Source organism: Podarcis liolepis (assembly GCF_965112155.1).
Source record: "Podarcis liolepis genome assembly, chromosome: 2".
In the NCBI taxonomy this organism is placed as follows: Eukaryota; Metazoa; Chordata; class Lepidosauria; order Squamata; family Lacertidae; genus Podarcis; species Podarcis liolepis.
The window spans coordinates 100,344,736-100,365,998 of NC_139555.1; the positions used below are offsets into that span (position 1 = coordinate 100,344,736).

At 43.7% G+C, this 21,263-nt stretch overlaps 1 protein-coding gene and 1 long non-coding RNA gene across 6 annotated transcripts in view; one reads left to right on the forward strand and one right to left on the reverse strand.

The window, feature by feature from the left end:
• ADAMTS9 (ADAM metallopeptidase with thrombospondin type 1 motif 9) overlaps positions 1–16,292 on the forward strand; it is a 154,914-nt gene extending 138,622 nt beyond the window's left edge. For 4 of the 5 annotated variants that reach the window (XM_083491028.1, XM_083491026.1, XM_083491027.1 and 1 more), the window contains 9 exons: positions 1,893–2,087; positions 3,717–3,849; positions 4,396–4,490; positions 5,248–5,342; positions 5,444–5,577; positions 6,662–6,753; positions 8,561–8,665; positions 10,977–11,071; positions 12,056–16,292. In XM_083491028.1, the coding sequence (XP_083347154.1) occupies positions 1,893–2,087; positions 3,717–3,849; positions 4,396–4,490; positions 5,248–5,342; positions 5,444–5,577; positions 6,662–6,753; positions 8,561–8,665; positions 10,977–11,066 (939 nt within the window). In that variant the 3' untranslated portion in view covers positions 11,067–11,071; positions 12,056–16,292. The remainder of the gene's footprint in view (positions 1–1,892; positions 2,088–3,716; positions 3,850–4,395; positions 4,491–5,247; positions 5,343–5,443; positions 5,578–6,661; positions 6,754–8,560; positions 8,666–10,976; positions 11,072–12,055) is intronic. The other variant, XR_014522903.1, reaches the window with a different exon arrangement.
• LOC310702127 overlaps positions 1–21,263 on the reverse strand; it is a 164,149-nt gene that overhangs the window by 1,473 nt on the left and 141,413 nt on the right. The gene's annotated exons all lie outside the window — the stretch shown is intronic.

A 21,263-nucleotide genomic window follows, 5' to 3' on the forward strand; every position in this document is an offset into this window, starting at 1 on the left:
AATCTTCATCTGCTTCTTTTGCAACCACCTTGTTTTACTTTGGTTTGACATCCCGTGGAAACATTTCCTGTGTAGAATTGTTTGCAGATTACAGTGTGTGGCCCTTAGACTCCCTGATATTACGCTACAGGGAAACCACAGGATATTCGATCCAGCAGTAACTTGTAATATATTCTTCACCACAGGAGTGTGGGGAAATGCACTCTCTTCAATGGCAGCATATAATAGCTTATTCCCCCCATACCATGTAAAAACAATGTGATTGTGTGTGCATTGGTAGATTATAACAGCAAATTATACCAAAATTCCAATAAAAAAGTCTTCTGCAGAATCTCTGTATTAATTTGTTTTAAGTCTTTATGTGTGTGCTGCAATGATCGTCTGCAAGGGAATTCCCCACATTTGTTCATATTTTGATGGAATAGTTGCCTTAAAGTGGGTTGTGCTAAGCTGTGCTCATGTGGGGAGCAAACCGAAGGAGGAATGTGGTGACAGAGACCACACATGGAAATGTAATCCTACTTATTGCAAACCACTCACTGAAACATCGTGCTAACATTCTTCCACACCAGCAGTGTTATTTTTACATACATATATATATATATATATATATATATATATATATATATATATGCTTTCGTAGATTTTCACGGGTACAGGAATGCAGGTTTTGGTGTCTTCGGGTGTCTTCCCGTGTAAGAGTTGGGGTGTCTAGGCGACGTTTCGACGAGGTCTCACTCGTCATCTTCAGGCTGGTGCTTTCGGCTTCTTGTTACTGGAACAGAGCAGGATCTCAGTGTTTGAGATCCTGCTCTGTTCCAGTAACAAGAAGCCGAAAGCACCAGCCTGAAGATGACGAGTGAGACCTCGTCGAAACGTCGCCTAGACACCCCAACTCTTACACGGGAAGACACCCGAAGACACCAAAACCTGCATATATATATATATATATATATATATATATATATATATATATATATTGCAGTAAGAGGAAATCCAGACTAAACGTTTGAAAAGGGCTGGCATTTAGATGACAATAACGTCATTTGGGCAGTGTGGGGAGGAAATTGCATGTGGGAGCAGCTTTACTCCTTTTCATCTCTTTGGCACACTCTGAATTTTCAGACTGTGTCGCAGAGACATAATACTAGCAATCCTGTCTGGGGATAAGAAGGGAATAGCAAATTTGGTGGCCAACTTCCTTGGGAATAGAGGACAATCTTTTTCCGATCCTTTGCTGTCTCATTTTTGGTGCCTGCTCCAAAAGGGGGAAGGAGGATATATATCACATAAAGTGGAGGTGATAAGGTAGTGGCCTTAAATATCAGAGGTAGGAGTGGTTAAGGGCAGGAAGGGAATAATGGGAAACACCAGATCCCACCAGTGCTTGGTGGGCTTTGGCTGGTAAGTATTACCAAAGGGTGGTAATAATAATAATAATAATAATAATAATAAATTATCTATACCCCACCCATCTGGCTGGGTTTCCCCAGCCACTCTGGGCGGCTTCCAACAAAATATTAAAATACAATAGTCTATTAAACATTAAAAGCTTCCCTAAACAGGGCTGTCTTCGGATGTCTTCTAAAAGTCTCTGTTGTTCTCTTTGACATCTGGTGGGAGGGCGTTCCACAGGGCGGGCGCCACTACCGAGAAGGCCCTCTGCCTGGTTCCCTGTAACTTGGCTTCTCACAGCGAGGGAACCTCCAGAAGGCCCTCGGCACTGGACCTCAGTGTCCGGGCAGAACAATGGGGGTGGAGACACTCCTTCAGGTATACTGGACCAAGGCCGTTTAGGGCTTTAAAGACTAAGTCATTTATTCTTTTGTCAGAAGCTTACTTTGAGCGTCCCTAATGTTACCAAAACAAATTGATTTTCTTTCTTCCCATAGTGCTCCGTGACATGTGGCAAAGGCTACAGGCAAAGGCTGGTTTCCTGCAGTGAAATTTACACAGGGAAGGATCATTATGAGTATGGTTATCAGAACACAGTCAACTGTCCAGGAACACAACCACCAAACGTGCAGTCATGCTATCTAGGCGAGTGCCCAGTTTTGGCATCATGGAGAGTTGGAAATTGGGGAAGTGTATGTTTCTAATCTTACTCCTTCTTTATTATTTGTTGTTTAATATTAATGTGTAGCCCACTCTGCTCTAAGAACAGGAAAATATAGGGGGTGGGGAATATTATCTGTTTTAAAGGAAAGGTACCTTGAAGAACCAATAGGAAATGAGGTTTGGGGGAAACCACATTAATCTGCCACAGTCTTTCACGTCTGAATTTACTCATTTTTCCCTGACTTGGAAGGAGGGGTGGGGAAAATCCATGATTTTTAATCCCCTGCTCAGCCTGCATTGATTGGGTGGCTTAACAAAATTTCAAATTTTGCTGATGAGCTGTAAGTTGAACAACCAGTTGCTATGAACAGGAAGTAGCAGCCAACGCACAGAATATGCTCTGAGTTTGAGTGTAGCTACAGGGAGATTCTCCTTCCATCACATAGGTGTTCTCTCTTTGCCAATAATCCCCATCCTCAAGGAGAACCAGTGCAATCCTTTGGCAGCTATGGGGCTAAATCGGGCGCAATTTCCCCCCCACTCCATCAAGATGGACCGCAAGCTCCCCCACCTCTGATGGGTGACTGTGATAGGTGGGCAGGACTGCTCACCTGTAAAACACCTGGCATCACCATGATGATCCATCATTTAGTTCAGTGGTGGGAAACCCATTTTTCTGATATGGTGTGGTTCGAGCTGATAGTTGACTGGAAACTGGAGTGTAGCCAATCCCAACAGCCCTTGAAGTCACTCCTGAGCAGCACTTGAAATTAGGCAGTGCTGACTTCAAGCCTCACTTTTAGCAGGGCTTGGCTTCACTCATTTGCTCTGATTGTCTTGCATTTGGTGCCAAATTTATAAGCAACAAGTCCAAAGCTTTTTTTTTTAAGATCCCCACTTGTTCCTTCGCATTCAGGTCCCACACTTGATGTACATGGCTGGGCATGGCTTGGATAAAACAGCCTCACAGGCCAAATGAGGCCCATTGGCTGGACTAAATGAAGAGAGGAGGCTGGCAGGGCACCATTAAATGGACTACTGTAAATCAAAATGTTTTCAGACCCAAATGCATTGTTGTGTGGTCCTAGTGTGTCTCAGAACTACTTTGCTACTGGGAAATCCACTTACAGGATCACATACAAATCTTTCTTTTTAACACAAACCCTTCGCAATCAGAGAGCTTCTGGCATTTGTTTGGAGTTCAGACGGATCTAATCTGACTGTGACCAACCGTTTGTACGCTTGGATACAAAAATAAAATCTAGCCCATATGACTTTAGACAGAAGCTTTTCCAGCAGAGTGAGTGAGTTTCATATTTCTAAGATAGATGTTCACCTGGCTTCAGAAATTGCATTGTGCATGGCCTTTTATTGCACATTTTTGCTGATGGCCAGGGGAGGAGGGGAGTTAATCCATTGTACTGAGCAAGTGGAACAGTAGACCGTAGTTCTTTCCTTGCAGTGATTATTATTGCCTTAAGATGCGGGAATTGTGGGCTTCAGAATAAAGTATATTTCCACTAGAGCAAAATAGCATTGCCAGACCTCTGGTCTCTTTGCACCCATAACCTGGGAATCAGAATGGAGGCTGCTTGAGGTCTTACCTACTTTCGGGTGTTTTCAGCAGTTGAACTGAACTTACTTCCTTTGCTTTCCAGTGTTCGGTGAGTTGTGGAAATGGAGTAATGCACCGGTCAGTTCAGTGCCTTACGAACAATGACCAAGTGAGCCCCTTGTGTCTTGATGAACTGAAACCTGAAGAAAGGAGGACATGCCACAATATTCATGACTGTAAGGGCCTTTTGCAAATTGTTGTTGTTGTTTTTTTTTTAAGAACCTGAACTTTCCCTTTAATGCTATAACCATCCCTAGCACCAGTCAAGCGCCTATAGTTCTGTATTCCTGTCCCCACTGAATTGATGTCATGAAGCTTTACACAGGTGGGTAGCCATATGCCCCCATTAGATGCCGCTGCTGGGTTGTGTGTGTGTGTGTGTGTGTGTTTCTGTTTTTCAGTTAGGGGAGTTGTCATTGGCTGGCAATAGGAGCACATATCCTTCCAATAACTAAACACCACATTTTTAAAATTACCAGGCCACTGCTGAAAGGAAATGGGACCAGTATTACTGGTGTTTGTCTCATAGATAGATAGATAGATAGATAGATAGATAGATAGATAGATAGAGATTAGGGCTGCCTATGTTCAGATTTTTCCGGACATTACCAGGGGGAATTTCTGTCCTGGATCTTAGGCAAGTCAATCGAAAAATCAGCTGTTTAGAGCTTGCATTCTGAAATTTTGTATTATTATTATTTACTGATAATTCTTTAATTTAGGTGAATTACCAACAAGCTGCAAAGAAGTAAAAAGGCTCAAAGTCACCACTGAAGATGGAGAATATTACCTTCAAGTTAAAGGAAAGCTCCTCAAGGTATGGCTCAGCCACTTCTGTATCGTTTCTGTGTGAGCATTTCATTGAATTTCCAGGGCTGCATGAGTTCTCAGAGATCAGATGACTTTGGAGAATGCCTGTCCATGGTACATTTCTAGAAGAACTAAAACTTGGTTGCTTATAATGTTATAATCCCTCTTTTGGAAATATTACATTCCACATTTGGCCTCATGGTCAATAGAACTCCCTGGTTCATTCAACCTCTTGATTTTAAGGGGGGTGGGAAGTACACAATCCCTTTGTGTCCATGTGAGTGTGTTTGCATGTGTTATTAATCCTTTGAATTTTAATTATGTGCATGCATGTTGAGGCCTATTTGCATTTTGATATACACGCACACACATATATATGTACACACACACACACACACAGTGTCATACCTCGGGTTACAGCCGCTTCAGATTGCGTTTTTTCGGGTTACACACCCGCCGAAACCCGGAAGTACCGGAACAGGTTACTTCCGGGTTTCAGCGGTTGCGCATGTGCAGAAATGCCGAATCGCAACCCGCACGTGTGCAGACACACCGCTGCAGGTTGCGAATGTGCATCCCGCATGGATCACGTTCGCAACCCGAGTGTCCACCGTGTGTGTTTGTGTATGAAAAACTAATAATTCATATTCATTTCAGTTCTCTTGTGACTTCTACCTGTGTGTTTTCCATCCTTTGATTTCCTAGTCATTCATTTAACACCTAGCATTAGATGTTTGATTAAACTGAAGGCCTGTTTCTCTCAGATTTATTGTACTGGCATGGAATCTGACAGACCAAAAGAATATGTGACTCTGGCAAATGGCGAAGCGGAGAACTTCTCAGAAGTATACAGCTACAGGTAAGAGCATCAAGGCACTCTGCATTTGGCAATGCTTTGTTTTCTCTTCCTGGTGTTATGTTTCTTGTCATGAGTAGAAAAGGGCTTTTCTTTTGATTCAGATTACATAACCCGACCGAATGTCCATATAATGGAAGCAGAAGAGAAGACTGCCAGTGTAGGAAAGATTACACAGCAGCTGGGTTTTCCGCCTTCAGCAAAGTTAGGCTGGACCTGAACGCTATGCAAATAATAAGTGAGTAACAATAGGGCTTTACCCGCAAAATGCTCTGTGGTGTGTGTGTGTGTGTGTGTGCGCGCGTGCGTGCATGCACGTGTGCACAATTTTCAATTTAAAGCTAGGTAGGCTAGGGTAAGGTCCTTACAATACCTGGGTTAACATTTTATACTACAGCACTTTGTACTTGAATGGTCGTGTAGTTTAAAACCACCAAAAAATGGATTTCTCTTCAGTTCATTTGAAGCAAGAAAGAACAACTCTTCCTTTTAGACTGAATTTGTTCACTTTGTTGCACATTCAGGTTGTTCCCTTCTTCTCCTCCTCCTGAACTCAGAAGCAGAATTTAAATCATAAATGTTTGCCCTGCAAGTTATGTTTCATATATGACTCTCCTGCCTTTTCTCCAGTGGCATGATAGACCCTCAGGATAAAAGGTCTATAGCCTCCCCAGAGCTCCCTTCAGATTTGGGTCCCTCTGGAAATCATAGAAATTCCACTGAAGCAATGTGGTAGCTTTTTATTTCTACCACAGTTGGAACTGGACACAATTCCTACTGACTGAAGTGGAATTTGAGCCAGGCCAAGGGAAATTAGATTCTTTACACATGGTAGGACCCTATTGAAAGCCTCTTCATGCCATTCCCAGAAGAACTCGAGAAGAATTTCTGAATTCAAGTCCTCTGTTCTACTCCCAGGACAATCCGAAAGTGTCAAACGTGATGCGAAACATACTAAAGGAATAAGCCCAAAGGTGGTGTTGGTTAGATATACCATCGGTGCCCATGTGGTCCTGAGCATATTTCCCCTATGTAAAAAAATATTGTTAAAAGACTGGAATCCTGCATGTTTAGAATGCCTTCACCTTTAAAGACAAATGAGTTGTTCCTCAATTTTAACATGCACACGTGTTACTCCGAGTGTCACATTTAATGGCCAACCTTATTGTTTAGGGAGGATCCCAGCGGATTCACAAGATTAATGTGTAAAGGCAGGTGCACCATATTAAATGGGGATCAGATAATGCATTCGGTTTTCCTTTCCCTTTCCCTGCTGTTCCGTTCCCTTTGTCTCTCTGGTTCTTACCGAATATTTTTCATAGCAACCGATTTGCAGTTTGCGCAGACGCTTGATGGACGACCTGTACCTTTCGCCACTGCTGGGGACTGCTACAGTGCAGCCAAGTGCCCACAGGTATCTCCACAACAATATTTCTCAAACCATGATTCCATTTGTTATATTCTAGCGTTATATGAATTGCTCTTGATCGGAACAGTCGCTCTCCAGCCCCTCCAAATCTAGCACTTCCCTTTGTCAGCATGGCAGGCATTGGTTTTGTATAGTCGCGTTGCACCCTTTAACCACAAAGGATTGTCAGGACAGCAGACAATTAGAACAATAATTTACTGTTCAAACAACATGAACATTAAAAAGGACAAAGAGATTAAACATTAGAGAGACAGAAAAGAAGAAGAAGAGTTTGGATTTGATATCCCTCCTTTCACTCCCTTTAAGGAGTCTCAAAGCGTCTAACATTCTCCTTTCCCTTCCTCCCCCACAACAAACACTCTGTGAGGTGAGTGGGGCTGAGAGACTTCAGAGAAGTGTGACTGGCCCAAGGTCACCCAGCAGCTGCATGTGGAGGAGCGAGGAAGTGAACCCGGTTCCCCAGATTACAAGACTACCGCTCTTAACCACTACACCACACTGGCTCTCTTCCAAAAGAGACACTAGTGTAAAAACACATGCCTAGAGAGCTGTTGTTGGCAACCATCTCTCTTGGGAGACGGTTGAAGGAGGGAAAAGTCAGACCGCTGGAAGGATGCAGCATCTGCTGTGACTATAGAGAGCGATATGGGAGAGACATGTTTTGTTGCAGCCGGAACAGATGAAGACGTCTGGTTGTGCTGCTGCAGATGTACCATGGCGTTTTTTCTTTCTATGCTTCTTCCAGTGGTCATTCCTCCTTTGGTCACTGCTATGGATACACAACCTGACTGTCTGTCTCCAGGCACTGCTGTCGTCTGTGAGGGATTTCCTCATGGTGGGGTTGACGTTGTCATGTCACTTCATGTCATGTTTGCAGACATCTTTGTAACGCAGAGTTGGCCTGCCAAAAGGCCTTCTATCTGAAGCCAGCTCCCCGTAGAGCACGGGCAAACAAAAAAAGGTCTTCTCTGGTATCTGAAAAGATATCAAAATCAGTTGCTAGGTAAACCTTTATGGGGTGTAACTCCAAAGACTGACCACAGAGAAAACCCTGCTTTTGGCCCTACCCCTGCCCTTCAGCTCAGATGCCAGTGAAACTGAGAAAAGGGTGATGGAGGACGATTTTGAGGATCTCTGGGGAGGTGTGTGTGGGAGCAAGCGGTCCTTGAGGCACAGTGGTCCTAAGCCATTTAGTTGTACGTGTCATTACATTGTTTCCTAAAGATATCGAGAGTCCTGCACAAAGACCCATTTCTTTTGTTGCAAGCGGGGGGGGGGGGGGGAGCCAAGGACGATTGGCGTTCCAGTGAGCAAACAAGAGTGTGGCAGATGCTACAATTTATTTATTTTTAAAATCGAATTTCCCCCATCCAGGTTAAAAAAAAGGGGGGGGGAATGACGTCTCTTCAAAAGTGGAGAGTTGACTTTCTCCAGTGAGCAGCAGAGATTACTAGGGAAAGGGCAAGGATGCCCTCAGCTGGCGATCTGCAGCAAAAACAGCCTTTCCTCAGGAAGCTGCAGAGGGGAAGAAATGCTTAATCTCACTCCTGCTGTGATTTGTACAGTATGTGCTAATCGCTATGAGGGCTTGGAACAATTGAAAACATTGCCGGGGTGATCTTGTTAGAATAATGGCACAATGGCTTGTTGTTGCAGGGCAGGGTTGCAGGGTTGTGGCAGTGGAGAACAGCCCCGTTTAGAATTAGGTTTTCTTTCTCTTTCTTCGTTTCAGCGAATTTTATTACGTAGCTGTCATTTCAGACCTGATGCATATCCTTTTTCCATTTTCAAGGGCCGCTTTAGCATCAACCTCTCTGGAACCGGCCTGTCCGTGACACAAACGTCAAAATGGCTTTCCCAAGGGAATTACGCGGTTTCTGAAATTATAAAATCACCAGTAAGGAAAATCTTTTAACTTGCAGCTAATTGTGACATCGTACCTGTTAACCTATCAAATCATATTGTAATGTACCTTTGTAAATTGTGCCTTGTACATATGGGGCGGTGGGGGGGGGGAGTTTAAAATAACCTCTTGAATTCTAATGTGAAGCATAAGAACTGTGAAGCATGGTCTGTAATTGGTGGGTTTAGAGCCACAGACTGGAGTAAATTCAACTTGATCTGTATTATTGCAATTAATTAGTGGGTCTGCTTAACCGTGAAGCTAAAAACACTGAGCACAGTGGTGCAGACACTTCTTTAATTAGTTGTCTGAGTCCTCAGGAAGCATGCAGTTGGGAGCCTGCTCTAACAGTGCTACTGAGCATAATAAAGTACCAAAGAGATTACTTTCCAGTGCCTGCGGTTCTTCACCTCCCTCCTCCTATCCTTGTGGATCCAGGTACAACAATAGCACCGTAAAGCCTCTATTTAGCACTGGTTATGTGTTAGTATGTTTGCCACATCTGTGGCACTTTTCAGCACACAAAATGCAATAATTGTAAAGGGGGGGGGGAGTCCTTACAATGTCCACTGGACAAGGGTAGGCTGAGGGGGTTTCTCCTTCCCCAAACCCACCCAGCGAATGCTATTGATAAGCAGGAAGTTGGGAACCACAAGGCAGTTCATACAGCTTCTTGTCAAAACAAGGACCTTCATTTTTCCAGAATACCAAACTGGCCTTCGTACCTCATACCTAGGGCCGTTTCGAACACGTCAAACCGATTAACGCGAATACTGGGCTTGATATTTCCGAGAATCAAATGGGTTTGCCACATGCTAGCAGACTCCATACAGAGTCCCAAGCATGGAAGGCCGCAGAAGATGGAATGGCCCAGAGAATGCATGTGTCTACCTTGCTGTTAGTGGCTGGCTGCACTGTGCTGGCATCTGAACCAAGAGAGCTGTTGGCCCGTTTGAGCCATTTGCCATCTCAGCTGCCGCAATTAAAATGGCAAAAGACAAGTGAAAAATAAAAGACATTGGGCTCATCTGGAAAGGGACAGCGCAGAGAGGGACCTTTCGACGGGAAATCTGAAGCAACCGAGATGAGTGCTGAGCACAAAGACCGAGGGAGTCCCGACTGACCAAATTAAAGCAGAACCGAAGAGGCAATCGATGTAGGGCACATCACGTTACCTGGCTCACCTGTAAGGCACAGCTCTTGAAGCGTAGGTGGCAGGAGAATATGAGAGCAAAGATGCTCTTAGGAGGTGGTAGCAGCATCAACAGATCAATAGTATCAAGCGCAGAAGCTTCATACACCACAGCGTAACAACAACAAAAAGGCTTGGAAAGTCGTCCATTGAGCTTGGTCGATCTTTGATATATTTTGCTGCTTCTGAGTGTAAAAACATACGAAGGTAGAATAAGCTATCAGCCACACAATGGGGTGCGGAAGGCTTTGCTGTGGTTTTACGTATGCTAGCGTAGATTACGCTGGCCAGAATTTGATATCCGCTGAACTGCGGAAGGGAGAGACTGTGTGTTACTTTGTATATATTAGAATTTCATTAATATTCACAATATTTTAAAACGCTAGCACGGGGATCAGTTTAGGATGGGCTGGCGGTTTTTCTTGCATGTCCTTTTCGTCTTCAGTGCCAGGTAATTGCTTCCCACCCTTCCCACCATTGCAAAATAAACACATATTTTAAAAGCAGATATTCCCCACGTTGTGCATGCGTTGGGGAAATATCAGTAACCAATACCCTGTGGGTTCAGCCTGGGCGGCCAGTTAGAGCCTGACTCCAGTTGTCAATCAAGCAGGATGTTTGTTTAGCCATTGCAAGGCCAGTGTGACTCAACCTTAAGCAAAAAGCCACTGAGGGGTGGCACATCAAGTATGAAAATAGCACAAGCATTTATACACTTAAAATCAAAGGGGGAGTTAGGACCACATATGGCAGTGCTTCCTTCTACTAGCTTCTATTGGTTTAACCACAAAGCAAAGGAACTTTCCCTCCTTCCTTTGTCCTCTGCAGTTATAAGCAATAGCTCCTGCATACAAGTTGTTCCAACCTTCTGTCATGGTTCTCCTGCAAACACAATGTTCACGTCCCAACCTTCGCTTACTCAGCCGTTCTCACACACATTTCAGTTTTTAATTGTATTTCCAATTTTTAACCTAGGCTTACTCAAAAGTAAGTTCCATTGTCTCTAAAAGGACTTGCTTCCCAGTTAACGTGTTTACGGTCACAGTTCTAGTCTTACTTGATACAGATTTTGGTTGCTTTCTCCTGAGATCTGCTTTGTGATTTTACTTACAGGATGGTACCAAAGTAATAGGGAAATGTGGCGGCTACTGCGGAAAGTGTACTCCATCATCTGGAACTGGCCTCGACGTACAAGTGTTGTAGCAAAGGTAAGTTCAGATTTGTGCATTTTACTATAAAGCACTACATTTGTGGTGGTAACCTGGCACCAAATCAGGTAAACATTTACTTCAAGTGAAACTTGGTTCCACGGATTCAGGCTTTGCATCATAACCCCACAGCTCAAAACTATGGTGCATTGAGCGAGCAGCTAAGCTTTAGGCAGTTGGATATAACGATCCCAACTGATTCAAGCTTAATGACATAATTGAACTTAGCACAGCGGGATAGCAACCACCAGCTACTGCGTTGCCCACATAGGAGGGATGGGGAATGCAATTTTCTCTGCATTGTTGGAGAGAGGAAATTCAGTAGGTTAGCAACACACATCACAGTACCCTGGGAACTGAAAAGAAAGCTGGTACAACCCTGTGTTTTCCCCCTTGTCCAATGCTGGGATCTCGCTTTAGCTTTAATTATAGTGTGTCCATTGCTAATTTAGCCCTCAACATGTGCAGAAAGTAGTGCCACTGAACTCCTTTCATGCAGTAGCTGTTAGGCTTCTTCATGATGCAGCCAGGTGGAAATAGTACCAGCCATGAGATTGCAGCCATCTTGGCAGCTCCCAAAGTTTGCACCAAGCTTGTGGGAATGGCTGCCAGTCACCTGAATATTATGCATTGCTGGGGGGCGGTTGGACTAGGTGACCCTCGAGATCCCTCCCAATTCTTCCACTCTTGTGTGCAGCCCATGGAGAATAATCAGCATTACAGAGCCCAAGCGAAATGGCACAACAGTGATTTGGTAACATCAGGGCTTACTCTTGAGGACGTTACTGTTCGAATGGAAATCAAAAGCATCTGTCCCTGATTCAGCTGTGCAACAAAGAGTAGAGGGAAACAGTGAGCCCTGTTCATATTCCTTGCTGTGCAGATAGCTGCCTCTGTGAAGGGCTGGGTTGCGCTTTTCTTTTAAATGCATTAATAGTGCTGAAAGTAGAGATGAGAACTCTCCATTATGCTTTTAATTCCCAGGGTTTCTGATTGCCGGGAGCTGAAGCAAGACAGATGAAGGACAATGAAGCAATACCTCTGCCTTCCTTTTTGTACTTCTTCCTCTGTGCGTGTGGTGTGTGTGCACATCCAAATATGTGTGTGTGTGTGTACCTGTGTGTGCAAGTGTGTGCGTATATGTGTGTGTGTATATATATATATTGTATATTCTTAATGTTGTAAAGTATAATATTTATGTCTCGAATTATTTATTTTTGATTTAATATTTTTGTACGTAAAATGTTTATATTAAGGCTGCTTATCCTGTGTGTTTTTTAATTTTTTAAAAAATCTTGCAGTCACACCACTGCATTTTACGTACTCTACATTATATGTAGCATTATGACAAAAGTGATACTTTTACTGTCACTGTACTCAATTGTTTACTTTCAATCAGTAATTTCTCTTCCTGTTACAGGCTGCACTGATATTTGCAAGGTGCTAAACGGTTTGCATTGGGGTATTTTTGGCATTTTTTTCTTATGAGCAAAAGAATACGATGATGGTTGCGATGATTATTTTTTAAACTCACAAGGCAATCAGCGCTACACAGGGACTCAGTGAACACACATTATGATACAATGGTTTTATCAACAATTGTTTCTTAGGTGTGTTTTTTTAATGGCATGTGACCTCTTTTGGCCAGTGCTAACAGCTACTGGTTTGGTGCTAACATGGTAATATTTATTAGTATCCTGTAGGCTTTAAAAGCTGAATCCCGTACCATACTAAATAGCCATGGAGAACGAGTAAGTACATTAGGGAAAATTGAGGGTGCGTTCAGATATTTAGTCTGAGGCAGCATTTAATAAAACAAAGTGTTCTATGGAATCCTAGTATTCTCAGTCCTTCATAAAGAGCTCCTTCCCCAAAGGAAAGATACATAACATTTGCCTGAAACTATTAACCTTGCATTGTGCATCCACAGGAGACTACTGGTGTAATACTAGGGTGTACTTGCAGTTTGGATGGGGCAACAGCCCTTAGTCCTGTGACCATCACCCCATTGTGAACTGTTTGTACTCCCTTCCTTTGTCCTGGAATCCTGTGGCAGACATAGTGATATAGAAACAGATCTCTCCTCAAGTGGAGGAGGACATCAAGACTGGGAAATGTCCTATCTTCCAGGCCTGAGATGTGATCACCTTGCATTCTTCTGGATGAGTTTCATCCCCAGTTGACTTCCTGCACCATAACTGAGAGGCAGGCTCCGTTGAGGCTCCAGGAGTTTGAACAAGAACCAAGAAAGAAATCTACAGATGGGGAAAGAAACTGCAGCACCAAAGATGATTTCAAACAAGTAGCCAAAGCTTGTAGGGAGAATGTCAGGAAGGCTAAATCTCAGAGGGATCTTGACCTTGTGACAGATGTTAAAAATAGTTAAAGGGGGTTATTTTTTGCTCTGTTTGGGGCAATAGGAAGAATAAGAGAAATGTAGATAAACTGAGTAGAGAAGATGGAGAAATGTTAGCGAGTGAAAGAGAAGGCAGAGATATCCACCCCCAACTTGGCGTCACCTTCTCCCTCAAAGAAACCTGGAGAAAGTAGATCAGTCTTTGAATTTTTGAAGGACTTTGACATGGATGAGGGAGCAAATTTGTATTCTGTTCCTTCAGATGGTAGGACCTGAACCAGTGGGTTCAAATTGCAGCAAAAACAGTTCCTGTTCATCCTGGCCCAGCATATTGAGGGACACTTTGGAAAGACCATAGGCTACAGCTTCTCAGGCCTTCCCCCTATCCCATGCCCTTCTGCAGTAAAGATGCCCACCCCAATCCACTCATGCACAAGGGAGAGCAGAAGCTGGGTGGGGAAACGCTGCTGAGATGGGGCCTGACTGCCCTAAAGGATCTCTGTTGCAGCAGACCAAAGACTCCTGCAAGAGGATATAGCAATGCCTGGCAGAAGCCTCCAATATTGCTCCCATGGAGCAAAAGAGTAGAGATGTTTGCCAGCTGGTCTGCTCCCCCTGATGGAGTGTCACGCCCTGGCAGGCAATGGAATGTCCCTTTTCCTAATCGTAGCAGAAGGAGAAGGCCTCCACCGCCAAATTGATGAGGTGGCTTAAGGTCACAGTCAACTGCTGTCTTAGTCAAACTCATACCAGAAGCAGGGGCTCCAGATCACTATTTCCCTCAGTTACAGGGGTGAGTGCTATACCTTCAGCCAGTCCAGGCTAATGCCTAAGGCATAGGAAGTGTTCCAGAAAAAACTGACATGGTTGCTGCATGGGATCAGTGTTAGGTTAATCCCACAAATCATAGTTGAAGCCGAATAATTAACCCTGGGTTCAGTTCCCAAAATGAATCCTGTTTTCTTTTTAGTGAGTGTTTCAAGGTTTGGGAAACGAACGTACTTCTGAAAAAATATGAATTATCAAGAACCCCAGTACTCCCTGAAAGCATAACACACATTTCAAATGTGTACATAGAAATTCAATTTTTTTTTAATGGTATCAAAATTTGATGTTTTTTATGCAGAGTGAACTGTGTTTCCTCTTCCGTGTCAGAAATTCAGTTTTAGCCAATTTCTTTTGGAAACCAAATTATCTTGACTCCAGTCAAACTCTATTCGTGCCTCACTAGTAGCATGCAAAAAAAAAAAAATGACCCAGCATACTGATTCATATCCCCACCCCTGTCAAAAGGGGAACCCAGCACTAATGAGTATAGATGGGGTCTCTTATAGGTGGATAATATGGATTCATATATGCCTCTGTATGCATGCTATGGCTGTTTCTGTGAAAGGTTTCTCCCATGTCTTGGATCTTCTAGCTGTATCATAGCATGTAATCTCTGTCAAATTGGGTGTGGGAAACGCCCTCCCATTCTCAAAATTTTTAAGTTTACATGTAGAAATAAAGATGCCTTTCATTTGTTAGATTTAAATCATGCAGAATATAATTCCCACTCTAGATAAAGCCATCTGTTCAGTTCAGTTGGCTGCGTAGGAATGGGGAAAATTATTGGATTTCTCTCCAGAAATAGGATGGTGGTTGCCCCCGAATCAAACTCTTAGCAAGGCTCAAGCATGGTATCCAGTTGGCAGAACAAAATAGGCATCATATGTTGAGAAGGTGCCTTCAAAATGTGCTTTGTTATCTGCAAAATTAATATCTCTATTCTCCCCCTTTTTTTACTAATTTTACACACCTTTTTTGGCTTCATGGGGCCCCACGATGGTCACTAGTTGTTGTGCACAATTGCTTCCACACAATTACAGTTGGATTAAGGACAACTCATGTGGAAGATCCATAGCTGTCAACGTTTCCCTTTTCTTGCAAGGGATCCTATTTGGAATAAGGGAATTTCCCTTTAAAAAAGGGAAAGTTGACAGCTATGGGAAGATCTGGGGGACAGTTTCATGTCTCCTCTGAAATGGCTCTTGGGTAGCAACAGTAGCATAAAACTGCCCTTAGTAGAATTGCCGTCTGTCTAAGTAAATAATATTGAGCACAAGGCAGTTTTGTATGTTCACTCTCCTGATCTAAACTTCTGACTAAATGTTGTTGCTTTCTGCTGTTCAGATGAAGGAGGCTGCACTTCATTTAGCTCCGCAGGTAGTAAAACTATTCTCTGCATAATTCATGTTAGCATAAGTCTCGCAAGAACTGAATAAATCCATATCTCAGGCAAGCTAAGCTCTTCAGATACATGGGGTGTTTTTGTTTTTTTTAAACGAATGCATGGTGGTAATGTTTGTGTACTACTTTGAGAAAATGCCAAAAATACCATTTCAAAGTACATTCTAGGAAAACCATGAGTAGTTTAAAGGAGTAGTGATTTTTTTTTAAGCCCACCACTTATCCTTAAAGATCTTCTTTCTATAGGGAAAAGGGGAAATTGCACTATAAGCATTAGGACAGAAACAATGGTGCTTAATTGATATTTAGAAAATTGCAATCTGCTTTTTATTTTCAGTAATGAAGTGACTGAGTATTTATACAAAGAAATATTATTAAGGGGGGGAAATCTATACATTCCTTTATACTATGTAGTATCATAATGGCTATCAACAACAGTGCAAAGAGGAAGCCTTAAAATTATAAAATGAAAGGAAACTGTTGATAGATACTAATTTGTAGTGTGCCTGATGCGGTTTGTTTGTTTTGCAAAAGGAGGACCACTGAATGATTAGACACGTCCTGTAAAGTAAATATACAATTATTTTTCTCTTGTACCAATGCCATTTTTAAAAATGAAAATAACTTTTGCAAGCACTTTCGTTATTTTGCTTCCTTTCTACCTTTTCTGTTCCTTCTTTCGTTTGGACTATCAGAAAGAAAACAAAATGTGTGTTTTTAAGTTTGTGTGGTCTTCCTTTGTTCACCAGCATCAACCGTAATCGCTTGCGTGGTATCCTAGAGACAAAACACACTGCACACATGGGATTAATAACATGGTTTTTTTCAAGAATACTGTCAGATCTTGCAATGGCTGTATTCATTCCTGAGGAAGTGAAAGAAGATCAGGAAAGCACTAGGTGATGCGAGTAGATTTTTCAGGAGAAGATTCAGGGCTGGCATCAGAGGTGGTTATAGCTGGGCACCTGCCACTATCAATGTTCCTGTCGGAACTGACATCGGAGCAAGAAGCGAAGGGGAGGCTCCCAGATGATGCTGGCGAAGGACCCAGCAGCAGGGGGAGAAACAGCTCAGTAGAGGGGGAAGCCAATCAGCGCAACACCAGGGATAAAGGGGGGCAGATTGGGGTATTGGAGAGAGGGCTCCAGGACTCTTCACTGGACATCAGTGAGGAGAGCCCAGGTCCTCCGCTACCCACGCCTTCCCTGCGCAGAAGGCTCCCGCGCAGTGAGAGGAGGAGGAGACTGGGTGTCAAACAACGTTTATGTTGGAAGAGGTTCAAGAAACGCCCACTGACGGATTCTGCCAGCGACTGAGGCAGCCATAATGAGAAAGGGCTGTGCAGTCAGAAAGGTTTAACAAGGCAAATTAGCCTAAAAAGGCACCAGTTTACGCACGAGTAACTCATACCCATTACAGTTCCAATAGGAAATCCCCACACATCTCTGGAGCCGCCTGACCAAATGCTTCCAGACCTCTTTGGCCCTTGAGACTCTTCTAGGCCATGTTCTCTTTTGGAACATGTTGTTGAATTGTAATGTCTCTGGCTTGCCTGGATAAGAAGCTGGTGGGTACGTATCTGACTTTTGCACGGCTGGAATGCAGACTAATTTGCATCTGTTGCTCCACCTACTTTTGCCTTACCCTGCCTCTATGTGCCTATTAGAAATTGCAGCCCACAAGCTGATAATCCTTAGAAGCTTTTTGTGCCTGTGTTTCTGTTTTGCCACTGACAGTAGTGGCCAGTGTGGTTGAGCAGAGTCTCAGTGTTACCGTTCCGACACCCTTGTTAATGCAGTGTACCAGGGCAGCACTGGTATGCGCAGGGTGGATGAGGTCAAGGCTGCATGGATTCACCTGCAGGAGCATTGGATGGGCACTGCCTGTGCATCTGCACAGCCCCAAATTCACCACTGGCTTGCCTCAGCACCATCCATGTAAGCCGCAGCAATGCTGGTGTTTGGCCGCTCTGCACTGGCTCTTCCTGGTCACTGAGGTGTTCCCCCATTGCCCAAAGTAGATGTTCCTCATATCCCTTCTCTGGAGACCACACCTTTGGAAATGGATGTACCACACTCAAAGGGATCCAATTAACAGTGGCTGTGGTTATCTCTAGAGCTATCCTAAGGGTGGGACGCGGGTGGTGCTGTGGGTTAAACCACAGAGCCTTGGACTTGCCGATCAGAAGGTCGGCAGTTCGAATCCCCGTGACGGGGTGAGCTCCCGTTGCTCGGTCCCTGCTCCTGCCAAGCTAGCAGTTCGAAAGCATGTCAAAGTGCAAGTACCAGTAGATAAAGTACCGCTCTGGCGGGAAGGTAAACGGTGTTTCCGTGCGCTGCTCTGGTTCGCCAGAAGCGGCTTAGTCATGCTGGCCACATGACTGTATGCCTGCTCCCTCGGCCAATAAAGCGAGATGAGCGCCACAACCCCAGAGTCAGCCACAACTGGACCTAATGGTCAGGGGTCCCTTTACCTTTACTATCCTAAGGGTATCTGCAAGCTTGGGCCTTTCTAGCAGATCCTTCCCCCTTTTGAACAGCAAGTCCCCCATGCAATGCCACAAACCACTTTGGGAACAAAAGAAGAAGCAAGAGCTTCCTTGGGCATGCAGAACAAATCGTTCCATCTGTTGGACCCAGGCTTACGCATACCAAGTGATTTGGGCGCTTCAAAAAACCACATGCAACCCACATTATGAAGTTCTTTTATTTTTCAGATGTTGTAACGATTTTCTGCTTGAATAAATTCCATTATTTTCTTTCTTAGTTTGGAAGCCTGGTCTTCCATTCACCATCAATTTAAAGCAGAATGAATAATATAGACCACAAGATTTCCATTCATTCATTCATCTTTATTTGGCAAAGCCTTGGTGCCAGAGCAAAACCACTAGGGTGGTCAAGTGCAAAGGCAGACAAGGCTTCTGCAAAAGGGGGAAAGGTCACAACCTTGCCACAAAGTAGGGGAAACCTGTACATGCTGCAAGTCCTGTCTTCTACACCAGTCATGCAGAGGAGGCAGAATACAGGGGATTGCGGCTCCAGGACTTTTTTCAGTGATGCCTTCTGCTGGAGCATGAGGGAAATTGGCAAGCGAATGAAATGATAGGCTTTCGAGTTCTTCAATATACAGTGATACCTTGGAAGTTGAACGGAATCTGTTCCGGAAGTCCATTTGACTTCCAAAACGTTTGAAAACCAAATCACAGCTTCTGATTGGTTGCAGGAAGCTCCTGCAGCCAATCAGAAGCCGCAGAAGCCCCATCGGATGTCCGGGTTCCAAAAGAACGTTTGCAAACTGGAACAATCACTTCTGGGTTTGCGGCATTTGGGAGCCGAAACGTCCAAGTTCCAGGGAGTTTGACAACCAAGGTATGACTGTATATCATCATCATCAACAACAACAACAACAACAACAACAACATTTATTAAATTTGTATACCACCTTTCATCCAAAGATCACAGGGCAATTTGCAATAGGAAACTACAAAATGAGAACAACATACATAATAAAACCAAAGCAAACCAATAACCCCTCTCTCACACACATTTAAAAGGCCATAGAGTGTGTGTGCAATTTAGGTGGTAATACCTCTGCAAGATGGTTTGCATTTCAATTTAAAAACTTCAATTTAAAACCACAAACCAATGTGGAGAAGTAAACATAAGAATAGAAAAAAGAAGCTGAGAAACTGAAAGAAACCGAAATGGATGGATTCGCTGATCGCTACTTTCATATGAAAATTTACCATTACACAACCATTCTATGTAATCCTGTACAGGTGCTCAGATCTACTTTCCTGCTTCCGCTCATTTCTAATAAACTTCCAGTACTTCCATAATAGTAAACTCCAAAGCAAGCTCTCTTGGGGGAACGAAACCTGAGACTGGGGTTGCAGATAGATACTGGAGCCAAGCTATAAGGAAAGGAGTATCCAGCGGAAACATTTGCAAAGGATGATGATGATAATAATCACTGAAGAAATTCAAAGAAAAGAAATCCGTCAAAGGAAGATAAAAAGTTTTGGCAAATGCTTCACACATTTCGGCTGGATTGCAGTAACGATTTTCCATGTACAGATTTATAAAGGAAGTTAATGAGATGAATGTAAAAATAGCCTTCCCAACCCCCCAAATTCTGGAACCCCCAAATGGCCTTTCTGGTCAATTTCCTGCTACACATGGATTAACTATTTCCTCCTCCCGTCCCCTCACCTCCCATTATGAACCTCCACGGTGTTTATTGGCCAGGCTGAAGGTGTTCAGGGATGGGTAATCCCAATGATCATAATAAATCAGGGCAAGAGACGCACAGCGACTACAGCCACAAGTCCCTGGATGTTCTCGCAGCAATCCCTGACTCCTGGATAACCTCCTTGGCTGTTTCCTCAGCACACTCTCACGGTTTCGCTCTCTTTCAAGTTAGTTAGCGTCTCTGTTAACCTTTCCTGATATATCCCTTCGGCGATAGCAAAGCGTCTGGAGGCGGGTGATGTATTGGCGATAATGCCAAGTGTGTGAACTTTGTATTCTGCAAATTGCTTAAATGCACTGAAGACATTAAGCACATGCCTTGTAGGAACCTTGAGGAATTGCATTTAATCAGCTGAAGATTAGACCTTCCTTATGGTCAGGAGATGTATGTTGTGATAAGCCTGCTTCTCGAGGGAAACGGAGATGCGTTCGTGAAAGGTGGTGCTCATTATTCATCACTCACCCCCTCCCTCTGTATCTTTCTTGCTATCAAAACTTAGAATATAACCTCCTTGCAGGCAGAAACCTATGTGTGGGAGAGAGGCGTGCTTGTAAAATCAAGAAAAGAAAAACCCCATACTCAGCTGTTCCTGCAATGGGTGCAGAAGTCAATAAATTGCTACTGCCTGCAAAAAAATGCCACTTATAGAATTATAGAGTTGGAAGGGCCATCTAGTCCAACCCCCTGCGATACAGGAACTTCAACTAAAGTATCCAAGACTTCTCTTACTTCCTTCAAATCCCTCCTCAAAAGTCATCTTTTCTGTGAAACTTTTGGCTTTATACATGCACACATACACACCCACCCTGTTCTCATGTCCTACTATAGGGATCAACAGTGTGGTCCTGTGTTTGTGTGTATGTGTGCGCGTGTGCATGAGTGTACAATGCCAAACTCAGATTTCTCCCTATTAACATTTGGGGATGTTCCTCTGTCTGCTTCACCCTAGACAGAACACAACGGCGCACACCGTCCAGAGCAGTATCCAGAGAAACCTCTTTCAGCAGCCATTCTCCTGACACACACAGAGAGAAGAACAGAAAATAGTTAAAAACGACAGTCATAGAATCATAGAATCATAGAGTTGGAAAAGACCACAAGGGCCATCGAGTCCAACCCCCTGCCAAGCAGGAAACACCATCAGAGCACTCCTGACATATGGTTGTCAAGCCTCTGCTTAAAGACCTCCAAAGTAGGAGACTCCACCACACTCCTTGGCAGCAAATTCCACTGTCGAACAGCTCTTACTGTCAGGAAGTTCTTCCTAATGTTTAGGTGGAATCTTCTTTCTTGTAGTTTGGATCCATTGCTCCGTGTCCGCTTCTCTGGAGCAGCAGAAAGCAACCTTTCTCCCTC